General features: G+C 32.2%; 1 protein-coding gene across 1 annotated transcript in view; it reads right to left on the minus strand.

The window, feature by feature from the left end:
• LOC143064012 (PHD finger protein 14-like) overlaps positions 1–13,514 on the minus strand; it is a 36,956-nt gene that overhangs the window by 15,253 nt on the left and 8,189 nt on the right. Inside the window, exons 4-13 of the mRNA XM_076236505.1 lie at positions 12,973–13,046; positions 12,155–12,210; positions 10,904–11,004; positions 10,314–10,369; positions 6,229–6,340; positions 5,169–5,263; positions 4,655–4,703; positions 4,142–4,285; positions 2,927–3,002; positions 2,197–2,291 (exon numbers count right to left, since the gene is read on the minus strand). Coding sequence (XP_076092620.1) covers positions 2,197–2,291; positions 2,927–3,002; positions 4,142–4,285; positions 4,655–4,703; positions 5,169–5,263; positions 6,229–6,340; positions 10,314–10,369; positions 10,904–11,004; positions 12,155–12,210; positions 12,973–13,046 — 858 coding nt within the window. The remainder of the gene's footprint in view (positions 1–2,196; positions 2,292–2,926; positions 3,003–4,141; positions 4,286–4,654; positions 4,704–5,168; positions 5,264–6,228; positions 6,341–10,313; positions 10,370–10,903; positions 11,005–12,154; positions 12,211–12,972; positions 13,047–13,514) is intronic.

A 13,514-nucleotide genomic window follows, 5' to 3' on the forward strand; every position in this document is an offset into this window, starting at 1 on the left:
AAAAAGTAATACTTAGTGCCAAAGTAGCCGAACGTCATCACTAGCGTAATTTAAAAAGAGTACAAACTACTTTGTCAAGTGTTGTTTGATTAATTAATAATTATATATCTCAAGATACACGGCAGCCGACTGAAGTAAAATCAAACACAGTTTGACGTACAATGAGTGATCATATTTTCCTTGGGATGTTTTATATTAAAACTATCAGTTTGTTGATATAAATATACCAGTAGCACTTCACTCATTTTAGTTATGTTTGTTAGTACTCTTATCATATCTGATTTAGTGATGTATGAGTTGTTAATGTCTGTGTCATTTTGGTCTTTTGTGGATAGTTGTCTCTTTCGCAATCATACCACATCTTCTTTTTCATATATCAATATACTACACTACAATAATAAAAGAAAATCTGCTCTATGGTTGTCTGATCTTGAAGCGGTTGGCAGGCTTTCAAACTAACAGGAGACCATATGTTTCCTCAATTTTAATGAACAGCTCATCATGGGACTTTTCTAAACAATTAAAAATACGTTATATTTTCCTCTTGCTTCAAATATTTTGTTTCGGATTACTTATATCAAATTTGCAGATATATGTTTGTAAATACGTGCAATCAAATGATATGGAGGTATTATAAGATTTAAATAATGCAATGGCGACTACAGATACATTTGTTTGACTTAAATGGTTGATTTTCAAAGACTCCGGGAGAAAACGTTATGTAACATGTGTTACCGTTAAAATCAACCAAAAATAATTAATATTATGATAGAAATATATTTTCCCAACAGTAATACAGCATTCCTATAAAAATTGTTTCGTTTTTGCATTTGTTTTGACTCGATTTTACAACTGGAAGTATCCGTGTATTGAAATTGCACCCATGACCTTTGACCTCGATTTAAAAAAAAATGCACCATAATTTCTTTTGACGACCGGGATATTTAGAAAGTACACATTCTTAGCTTTCTAGTGATATATAATTTAGCCGTGTGTTAGGTAGGTTCATTAAAAATGTAAATTTGGCTCTCATATCACTCGCCTAATAAGTTTAACAACAACAACAAATATTTCAAAAGAATATAATATTTCAAATGCTTGTATCTATGACAAATTTTCTTTGTCAAAGGAATACCACTTAGATTCCTGCAAAATATGCTCAATTGAAATATAACTCAAAACTCATATTTTGACAAATAGCACAGAACTTATATTCTCCAGCAATTTTCTATGTCTAAGGACCACAATGCTGCAAAAAACTATATCACCTTGAAAGAAACTCAAAACTTATCTACATCAGCTTATGATATGACTATATATCAAATACTTTATCCATATTGATTCTAAAGTACTATTGAAAAAAGTGAGAAAAACTTAACTACTGGGGTAATATTGCTAAGGAATAACTTGTCCAATGAACAACCTTGCAAAATTCACTTAAGGATGTATTCTTCTGACATTTCAGTCTTGCTGAAATTTCTTTCTGGAATTATTTCCAAAACATGTAATACAAGTGGAAAATATCAATGAATTTAAAAAATGTTATAATCAAAAGTAAGTCAATGAACAAATTGTGTATCTACAATGAGTAGTTTTTGAGTAATTAATTTTTCAAATTTTATTACCAATCAAGTCAGTTTTTTTAGCCAAAATTTGGAGAAAATGAGTGAGGGGTACAGTAAATGATTTTACCAGAAACATGTACATACCATATCATTTTTTTCTTTTCAAATTTCTTAGATATGAACTTAAATTCAATCGGTCTCAAAATTGAAGGTACTATGGTAAACACCTCAGGAATTGGCAAATTTGGATTATTATGATCTTTTATTTAAACTGGTTATATTCCACCGATTGTCAATAATGTCTTTTTTCGTCAAATAAGTATGAAATGTCTTTTTTCCATGTTATACAACATGTTCTTTAAAGCCACAACCGCTGGTAGGAATTTGACAGTTTTAAAACAATTATCTGAACTTTTTATTCATTACGCTTTAAGTTTCCAGACCCATGTTTTTGCAATAACAACAAAATAAGCTTGGAGTCTAAAGTTTTAAAACAAATGACTAACAACAGTAAAACAAATGTCTGAATTTCTTTTTACGTAAAATTCCTACAACAGATTTCAGAAGAAATATAAGATAGTTATTGGAGATTCATTCTTGCATTTCTGTCTCATAAAAAAATAAATCAAACCTGTGTAATAACACCCATTAATTCTGCTTTCTTTAACATTTTCCTCACACATGAAGGACTTGATGTCAAATATCTTAGTAACTTTTGGGTAGGTACTGAAATTAAAAACATCAATGTAATTTATGTTTAGTTTATATTCAATAAGTGTCTGTTTATGTAATAAAATCAGACTTAAATAAGATATTTCCTCTAATATCTTTTTCTAGGTAGAAATTTGATACATAGTTCCTAAATGATAAGGGAATTTTAACCTACAAAGTCCTTTATTTTATTTTAAATAAGACAGTTTACCATTGAGAGTGTATTAAGCTGGTTAATATGGTAAAATAAATAATATCATCAACACAGCATCAGGCTCTTAAACTGTATTACAAATTAGTACTTTCTACGTTGATATTCTGTGGATTAATTAATGTTCGTTGGATACCAACTTTCATGGATTTCATGGGAACAGTGGAATCACAAATTTAAATGTTCAACAATTAAAATTTTCTTAAGGAATTTTTGCAAACTTTTCTATAACTACGAATTTAAATATCCACAAAAAAGCAAGTTTTCATAAAGCCACAAAAAATTGTTACCCACAACAAAAAAATCCACAATATTTGATATTTTGATCATTTTTTTTTTTTTATCTAAATGGAAAAGAATATTTCTAGTTATTCTCCATCTTTCCAAATGTAATTCTCATTATGTGCAAGACAATGTTATTTTGTAACATAATATTTACCCCATGCTGGAGGTCTCTTTCCCATTGCTAAGTGAAACTTCTGCCTATGTCTGTTTAATTTTCTCTCAAATCTAGCCTGAAGTATAATCATGATATCAAACTAAATATTTAGAAGACTTGACTAAAACAAACAAAAGTTAATGCATAATATGTTAATAGATAGACTTAATACAGAGAATAAATATGATGTTAATGTCTTCTTTTCATTTGACAAAAATATAAAATAAACTAAAACTAAATTATTAACCTTCATATATATTTCTTACTGAAGTATTTTGGTGGATAATCTATAAATTTTGTACTATTACTTACTATTATTAACTTCATATGTTCTCATTTATCCTTGTGTGAAATCCTCCCCTAATTGCTTATGCTGTACATATGGCCTATGCAATTTCAGTTTGTCACCAAGAGTTGCATACACTTTAAACAATGGAAGGTCGTATGGTGATTAATTAATTAGAATTAATAATTTAAAACTGGAAAGAGTGCAAGACCAGGATATCTCAAGACATCAAAGGACAAAATGTCTAATTTTTGACAAGGTATGCACCAGTCAGACAAGGTAAAAAATAACCCAAGGGTATCTGAGATTTCTATGACTTGGTTTCTTTTTTCTTCTCTAGTTTTACATTCAAATGATTTCAATAATATTTAAAACAAAAATGTGTCCCTAGTACACAGATGCCCCATCTGCACTATCATTTTCAAAGTTCAGTGGACCGTGAAAATTTGGTATACCCTCTAATTTGGCATTACAATAATAAGAACATATCATAGGGAACATGTGTACTAAGTTTTAAGTTGATTGGACTTCAACCTCATCATAACCAAAAACGTCAACCTGAAGTGGGACAGACAGACAAACAAACAAACAAACGAATGAACGGATGGACAGACGCACAGACCAGAAAACATAATGCCAATAAATGGGGCATAAAAGAAAAAACAAAAAAGCAGGTAAAGGGACCTTGTCTCATCCCGGAGGTTGAAAGAGACCTCAATTCTGATCCCATAGCAACAATTTGATTGATTACTGAAAACAGGACAGAACTTCCATATACTTGTATTGTTCATCTTGCTCTGTTCAGTTTCTGTTTAACTCTTTTTCTTTACTTTTATACTGCGGAAGGTAATTGTTGACAAAGAACTGCAATGCAATGTAATTGATAACATACTGCTAGTTATTATTTTTTTTCTATATTAAATCCTAACCTTTTCTTTTTCATCTTCAATTTTGTTTACTGTAGCATGTTTCTTTATATGTGACTGTATTGCCAACCAGTTTCTTCTCTTAGCTCTTGCCATGTGTTTTTCTGCATGCATTTTACAGTAAGCAAAGAAAGGGTCTGCTATATCCTAGAAGCATATATAAATTCATAAAAATACATAGACTAGAAAACTAACAGGAAAGCAAGGTTTAAGTTTGCCAGTTTTTTTATGAGGGAAAAAAAAAATTCTAATGCAAACAAATAAATACAAGTTACTAGGGTATACAGTTTTCTAGATTTTTTGAAACATGAAATTAAGGATTAAATTTCATTGAATTTATTATAGCGGTATTTTTGTTGGACAAATAGCAGTTTGAATTACACCAATTTTGATAATTGAGAAGCTTAATATTTTCTTAAAAAAACATTAAAAGGATCAGCTGATTTTTACTGAGTTATCTCCCTGTGTTGTATTATGTACCACCTTAAAGACTATGTATAAAAAATTGTTACTTACCATACATTCATCTGGTGCAGCCTCTGACAATAATCCTTCTTTCTGAGCACTGAAAAAAAGACAATAAGAATAGGTTTACATTTGTACTATTTTCAGTTGGTTGACATGAAAAAATGATTTGCATGATTTCAATAAATACAAAAATAACCCAAATCAACATGTATGTATCTATTCTGAAATTATAAAATTTGGAAATAGGCTGTACTTTAAAAGATAGCCTTCAACCTATGATAGGGCTGTCTAAAACTTGCAGTCAGGTGAGAGGTTTTGATCTGTGTTGAAGGCCTCACTATGACTTTGAGATGAAGATCAGCAATAAAAGCACTGTTCTTTTCTTTTATGTGTTTTTGCTGTGCATGTACTGAATTTGTGTCATGCATGGATACTCCTTATCCTTTCTTTTCTATGAAATAATTTCTGTCTTACCATGTGACATGAAAATATGTCCTATACATTCCTGCATCACTTACCATGTGACATGAAAATATGTCCTACACATTCCTGCATCACTTACCATGTGACATGAAAATATGTCCTACACATTCCTGCATCACAGCTTATACAGACACCTGTTCTACTGAATCTTGGGTCTTCACAAAGGGTGCAGTCCTTTTAAGGAAGAAAAAAAAGAATTTTATTACTGACCATTCTTTACTATTCATGGGAAACTAATTTTCGTGGATTTCATGGGTAAAGGAAAACAATGAATTTTGAACTTTAAAAGAGTATAAATTTTCTATATAGCCTTGTATAAAATTTAAATCTTTGGTAAATCAAGGAAATCATATATTCATGGAGATACATTTTTTTAAACAATCAACAAAATCAGTACCCACAAAAAGTAAATGAATTTTATGTATCTGTTCATTATTTCTGATAGAAAAAGCTTGCTTTTGATCAGGAACATAACCATTTAAGATTTTTTAAGATTTTGTTTAAACTTATTTTCCTTAGATAATATTAGTTATCTTGGTGTAATCAGGGGTGTACAGAATTTTACACCGTTGTTGAAAATTCATACACCCTGAGGCGCAGCCGAATGGGTGTATGAATTTTCAACAACGGTGTAAAATTCCGTACACCCCTGATTACACCAAGATAACGAATTTATTTCTTATGAACAATTCCTTTACTCATTTTTAAACCAGGACGTAAAATTGTAAAAATGGTAGTGAAAAATTTCCAGCGTAATATTATTTCAATGTCCATGTTGCTGCACATTGCCAAACACTTTTTTACTTTATTTTTGGAAAAATTCTGAAATTTTTTGTGTTCTTTTGAGTTTACAAAAAAAACTAAAAAAAAAAATATTTTTTAAAAATTTTAATTTTTTTTAGCATTTTCTTCTTAATTTTTTTTTTTCTAATTTTTTTTTTTTCTTCATTTTGGGAAAATTTTATTTTTTAATTTTTTTGGGCAAAATTTTATTTTTTATTTTTTTTCGCAAAATTTCATTTTTTTCAAATTTTGGCAAAATTTTATTTATCCCCGGGTGAACAAGGGTGGGGTATTATTTACACCGGGGTAGTCAACCAATCAGATTGAAGTATTTTTGCTGCATAAGAAATAAATACCCTTGCACCCCATCTGGAATAGGACATCTCAAACAAAGTTACGGGACTGAGTTTATCCACATCACCAAAGGCAACGCCAGGAGTATATAAAGCACATACAAGGTGGACCCATCTGAAATAAAATAACACTGAGTTTATCCACATCACCAAAGACAACACCGGGAGTATATAAAGCACATACAAGGTGGACCCATCTGAAATGAAATAACACTTCTTAGTCTTCTAATTGTTTATTATGGCAGATTTTTACATCATAGTGACATCGTAAGTGATATCATAAAAGTGAAACTTCTGAACTTAGAGTACAGATCTTATCATATTTCTCATTCTCAAGTGACATAGTTTTAAAAGGCTTTGAGTGTTGCACTTTTGGGATAATTTCAAGGGCAAAATAATATCATAGCTCCTCTTAATTTCACAAGCATTCACATATTGAAAATGATATTTTTCTTTTTGTAGATCACATAACAGTGAGTAATGTTTACAAATGTGAAAGTGAAGAATAATAACATGTGCTGACGCTTTATATTTTGTTTGGTCTTTTTTACTTTGAGCTTTGTTTACTCTTCAACACATTTGACTTTTAAAAAATGTCTTTTTTGAAAAGATAAGGATAAAAACTAGAGGCTCTAAAGAGCCTGTGTCGCTCACCTTGGTCTTTGAGAATATCAAACAAAGGACGCAGATAGATAAACAATTTTATTCATTTCAGATTTGCTCTAAATGCTTTGGTTTTTGAGTTATAAGCCAAAAACTGTATTTTACCCCTATGTTCTATTTTTATCCATGGTGGCCATCTTGGTTTGATGGCCGGGTCACCGGACACATTTTTTAAACAAGATACCCCAAAGATGATTGTGGCCAAGTTTGGATTAATTTGGCCCAGTAGTTTCAGAGGAGAAGATTTTTGTAAAAGATTACTAAGATTTACAAACTAGAGGCTCTCAAGAGCCTGTATCGCTCACCTGATTCTACTTGGGTTTTTGAAATCATATAAAAAAATATAAAATTTGGCTAAAAGTGACATTTCACAACCTCATTTATAAGGAAAGGAACATGTTTAATTTCATTCAAAAGTCCCCCACTGGCGGCCATCTTGGATGACGAATCGGCTACAAAGTAACAACACTTGGTCAGCACCTCATAAGGAACATTCATGCCATGTTTGGTTTTATTCCATTCAGTGGTTCTCTAAAAGAAGTCATTTGTATGCATTTCCCATAGGGTCCTATGTTAAACTAAGTCCCCTGCTGGCGGCCATCTTGGATGATGGATCGGCTACAAAGTAACAACACTTGGTCAGCACTCATAAGGAACATTCATGCCATGTTTGGTTTTATTCCATTCAGTGGTTCTCTAGAAGAAGTCATTTGTATGCATTTCCCATAGGGTCCTATGTTAAACTAAGTCCCCCGCTGGCGGCCATCTTGGATAATGGATCGGCTACAAAGTAACAACACTTGGTCAGCACCACATTAGGAACATTCATGCCATGTTTGATTTCATTCCATTTAGTGGTTCTCTAAAAGAAGTCATTTGTATGCATTTCCCATAGGGTCCTATGTTAAACTAAGTCCCACGCTGGCGGCCATCTTGGATGATGTATCGGCTACAAAGTAACAACACTTGGTCAGCACCCTATAAGGAACATTCATGCTATGTTTGGATTTATTCCATTCAGTGGTTCTCTAAAAGAAGTCATTTGTATGCATTTCCCATAGGGTCCTATGTTAAACTAAGTCCCCAGCTGGCAGCCATCTTGGATGATGGATTAGCAACAAAGTAACAACACTTGGTCAGCACCTCATAAGGAACATTCATGCCATGTTTGGTTTCATTCCATTCAGTGGTTCTCTAAAAGAAGTCATTTGTATGCATTTCCCATAGGGTCCTATGTTAAACTAAGTCCCCCGCTGGCGGCCATCTTGGATGATGGATCGGCAACAAAGTAACAACACTTGGTCAGCACCCCATAAGGAACATTCATGCTATGTTTGGTTTTATTCCATTCAGTGGTTCTCTAAAAGAAGTCATTTGTATGCATTTCCCATAGGGTCCTATGTTAAACTAAGTCCCCCGCTGGCGGCCATCTTTGATGATGGATCGGCAACAAAGTAACAACACTTGGTCAGCACCACATAAGGAACATGCATGCCATGTTTGGTTTTATTCCATTCAGTGGTTCACTAGAAGAAGTCATTTGTATGCATTTCCAATAGGGTCCTAAGTTAAACTAAGTCCCTGCTGGCGGCCATCTTGGATAATGGATCGGCTACAAAGTAACAACACTTGGTCAGCACTCCATAAGGAACATTCATGCTATGTTTGGTTTCATTCCATTTAGTGGTTCTCTAGAAGAAGTCATTTGTATGCATTTCCCATAGGGTCCTATGTTAAACTAAGTCCCCCGCTGGCGGCCATCTTGGATGATGGATCGGCTACAAAGTAACAACACTTGGTCAGCACCCAATAAGGAACATTCATGCTATGTTTGGTTTTATTCCATTCAGTGGTTCTCTAAAAGAAGTCATTTGTATGCATTTCCCATAGGGTCCTATGTTAAACTAAGTCCCCGGCTGGCGGCCATCTTGGATGATGGATCGGCAACAAAGTAACAACACTTGGTCAGCACCTCATAAGGAACATTCATGCCATGTTTGGTTTCATTCCATTCAGTGGTTCTCTAGAAGAAGTTCAAAATGTAAATTGTTAACGACGACGACGACGGACGACGCCGGACGACGCTGGACGACGACGACGGACGACGGACGCCAAGTGGTGAGAAAAGCTCACTTGGCCCTTCGGGCCAGGTGAGCTAAAAATGGTTAAAAATTGACTATAAAGGGCAATAACTCCTAAAGGAGTCAACTGACCATTTCGGTCATGTTGACTTATTTGCAAATCTTGCTTTGCTGAACATTATTGCTGTTTACAGTTTATCTCTATCTATAATAATATTCAAGATAATAACCAAAAACAGTAAAATTTCCTTAAAATTACCAATTTAGGGGCAGCAACCCAACAACGGGTTGTCCGATTCATCTGAAAATTTCAGGGCAGATAGATCTTGACCTGATAAACAATTTTACCCATTTCAGATTTGCTCTAAATGCTTTGGTTTTGAGTTATAAGCCAAAAACTGCATTTTACCCCTATGTTCTATTTTTATCCATGGCGGCCATCTTGTTTAAATGGCCGGATCACCGGACACATTTTTTAAACTAGATACCCCAAAGATGATCGTGGCTAAGTTTGGATTAATTTGGTCCAGTAGTTTCAGAGGAGAAGATTTTTGTAAAAGATTACTAAGATTTACGAAAAATGGTTAAAAATTGACTATAAAGGGCAATAAACTCCTAAAGGGGTCAACTGACCATTTCGGTCATGTTGACTTATTTGTAAATCTTACTTTGATGAACATTATTGCTATTTACAGTTTATCTCTATCTATAATAATATTCAAGATAATAACCAAAAACAGTAATATTTCCTTTAAATTACCAATTTAGGGGCAGCAACCCAACAATGGGTTGTCCAATTCATCTGAAAATTTCAGGGCAGATAGATCTTGATCTGATAAACAATATTACTCACGTCAGATTTGCTTGAAATGCTTTGGTTTTTGAGTTATAAGCCAAAAACTGCATTTTACCCCTATGTTCTATTTTTTGCCATGGCGGCCATCTTGGTTGATTGGCCAGGTCACCGGACACATTTTTTAAACTAGACACCCCAATGATGATTGTGGCCAAGTTCGGTTTAATTTGGCCCAGTAGTTTAAAAGGAGAACATTTTTGTAAAAGTTAACGACGACTGACGACGAAGCCGGACGCAAAGTGATGGGAAAAGCTCACTTTGCCCTTTGGGCCAGGTGAGCTAAAAAAGTCATGTGTTGAAAGTTTACAGACTGACCCCAAATTTTGATTTGATTTGATTTGTTTTTGGTGTTTTATTGCCACTTTTAAGGGTCAGGCTATGAAACATCACCAGGCGCTGTTATTTATGTGTATTGGCATATATACTATATGATTATACTTTCTTTTTCAATTTGTACAAGAAGTAAATAGCTTTTCTATAAAACTTACTTTCCGGCATCTGTTTCCTTGAAAATACCTCCAAGGTTAGGACAGAGTTCACATGTCTGAAAATTAAAATGTATTCTAAAGCCCATGTCAACATTTCAACTCTATCAATCATATCATAATAAAGAAATGAAAACTAAAGTTATCGAATGAAAACCTATAAAACTGATTTAATTTATGGCCATGTAAAAGTCTTTACGGAAATCATCAAACTTCAACTCGAGGGTGCTTAACCTTCAAAAAACTATATTACTTTATTCAGGCATTATAGGTTATGACTTTATACTAGATTTAAAATATCAATTTATTCAGGGATTAAAAATGTGAACAAACCTAATATTTTCAAGTAATTTTTTATGTACTAGATCCTGAACTTCATCAAAAATCTCTAAGTCAAAATAAAACCTACATTTGATCTGTAACTTTTTATATATGGCAAACTATATCTTTAAAAAATTCTCAGACTGACTTGTGACAAGACAGGCTGAATGAATACTATAGTGCACTTTTGGTTGCTGGTATGGGAATCATAATAAAATTTTAAGCAGCAAACTTGCAAGCCTTGAAAAAAATGACCTGTTCTATAGACTTACTGGATTACATCCTGCTTTACATGCATCACAAAACCATGGTTCTGTACTAGCAGACGACACTGTACTGCATGTTGACTGATTCTCACTGATACCATAGCATCCTAAAATAATTCATTTGGTAACTTCTATACGACATTGCAAAGAAAAAAAATAATATTATAACTTGTAAAGCTTTAAAATTGGATGGCACCAAAAGTGAATATCTAAGTCAAACAATTTGAAAAAAATATTTTTTAATAGGCATTTATGAAAGATATTTTTCATGTATATGGATATTGTTTTCCAACCTTTTGCAATGTATGATTGTCACCATGTAAGATATAAGATAACTTAAGCAACATGCAGCCTTTTCAAATTTTTGCTGAAAGAAATTCTATAAATTTCAACATTTCTTATGTTAGGCAATCACAATCAGTATTCCTAGCATGTACAATAAAATTATGTATTGTAATTTGAATCAGTACTTTCAACAGCCAAACACACATTTCAGTTACATATTTTAACATCCTACATGATTTTTTAAATGTAAAAATACATGTATCACACTAAATCCAAAGAAATGTGAACATTTAAACATTTGTATGAAGTTAAAAGTTTGATAATAAAGCAGGCTTTATTGTTACCCTTACAATACTTTACAACAAAGATGGTTGATGAAGCAATCTCCTAAGAATGTCATTACTGGTACTGTTGATTTATTTATTTTCGTGGGTACCAATTTTCGTGGATTGAGGAAATCTTACATGTTTGTGGATACTGTAAACCAACTTATTTTTGCGAGCGATTTATTTTTGCGACTTTCGCGAGTAGAAAAAAAAACGTGAAAAATAAATTGTCTCGAATATGTAAAACTTGGTTGTTTCCTTATTAAATCACACTAAGTAAGCTGGAAAATCGCCAATTAAATCGCTGTGAAGTGAACTAGAAAGGGTCAAACGCAAAATAAAGTATCCGTGAAAATAAATTGGTTTACAGTATTTGATTTCATGGTTTTTACTGAAACCTGCATACAAGCCTATAGAAAATCTGTTATTCATTGAACATTTAATTTCGTGGCTCACCTCCACCCACCAAATCCACGGAAATTGGTATCCACCGTATAATAATGAATCCACAGTAATCATGATATCACTGTACTAAAGTTGTAATACTTTTTTAAAACATGACTTACATAGTTTCAAAGATTCAAAGATAAGTCTTTTCTAAATTGGGAAATTAGCATCCATAAAAAATCATTTTATTATATATTACCTTCATGAACAGATACTCCACAGTTGTCACACTCAACAATTTCATCATCTTCTACACTGGAAATATATGACTTTGTTTTATTCTAATAAAAGATCAGCATTTCAACACATTTTATCTGTCTAAGGGCAAGGACAATAACTCCAGCAATTATTTTAAATCCATACTCCTTTTCTTTTTATTTCAAAAAAATGTATTGCCCATATAAACCTTTCATATCAATTTATAGATAAAGTCAGTAGTCCTTACCAGTTAAAAGGACACACTATATTTTTATGTAAAAAAAAACCAGCACTGATTTTAAAACTCATCTGACACATTGCTGACAGTACCCTTTGACATAAATTTCATTAAAATCTAATGAGTAACACAGGCTTGAGAGCACTTACCATGGAATTTTTCATATAACCTATATCATGTATATATGCAAGGAACATAATTCCCATAAAAATATTCAATGTGCTGTGTCCTTAAAACTTTTCCAAAACATTGCTGATATGAACTTTTGATGTTTCATAAAAATTCTAAGAGTATTATAGGTTTGATATGGAAATGTAAATTTTGATATTACTTTCATTTCATATGGACATTACTCCAGTAAAGATGGTTGAATGGCATTTATTTTCTATGTCATAAGAGATGTTGCTGATATAAACATTTGATATATATCAATTAAATATTCCTACAATAAATGTAGACATGAAAGTGTAAGCATATTGTAAGCCTTTAAACTTCAATTATTTTACCTCAAGGAAAAAACAATGAATGTTTTTCTTTCTTTATGAAAGGTTAATAAATAAAAATATAAAAATAATCTTTACCTTACATCACCTAGACAAACACAGCATATGGTCAGTTTCAAATTCTTTGGTCTTGTTGAATTGGCATTTGGTATCTACAAGATAAAGTACTTTAGTCTTACACATACAAAGGTATCAATGCCCTCCTTCAATTATTAGCTGATTCTCTAGAATGAAAGATGAGGCTTGCAGTCTTTCTCACATATATGTGTAGTATTAAAATGATATTGTCTGGAATTTGTCTTTTACAGATAATAAACACATATTAAGAAATATGATCAAAATAAGTTCAAACAACTTAACTTTGACTCCATACATCAATTTTCTATTATTGAACTTAAAAGATAATTCATCATTTTTATTCCTATTAACCCTTAGACTGCTGCATTCATTTCTATTGTACTTTTGTGTATTGCTGAATAAAATTTTAATCACTGATGAAATAAACATGTTCACTTACAATTGCTGTATCTTTGTAAATATTGAATATTCATCAATAAAAGTTATATAAAAAAGAATTGTTAGATTCTGTATTATTTATTTATTTTATTTTTGTGTGAGTC

The sequence above is a fragment of the Mytilus galloprovincialis genome, chromosome 2 (genome assembly GCF_965363235.1).
Source record: "Mytilus galloprovincialis chromosome 2, xbMytGall1.hap1.1, whole genome shotgun sequence".
NCBI classification, from domain to species: domain Eukaryota; kingdom Metazoa; phylum Mollusca; class Bivalvia; order Mytilida; family Mytilidae; genus Mytilus; species Mytilus galloprovincialis.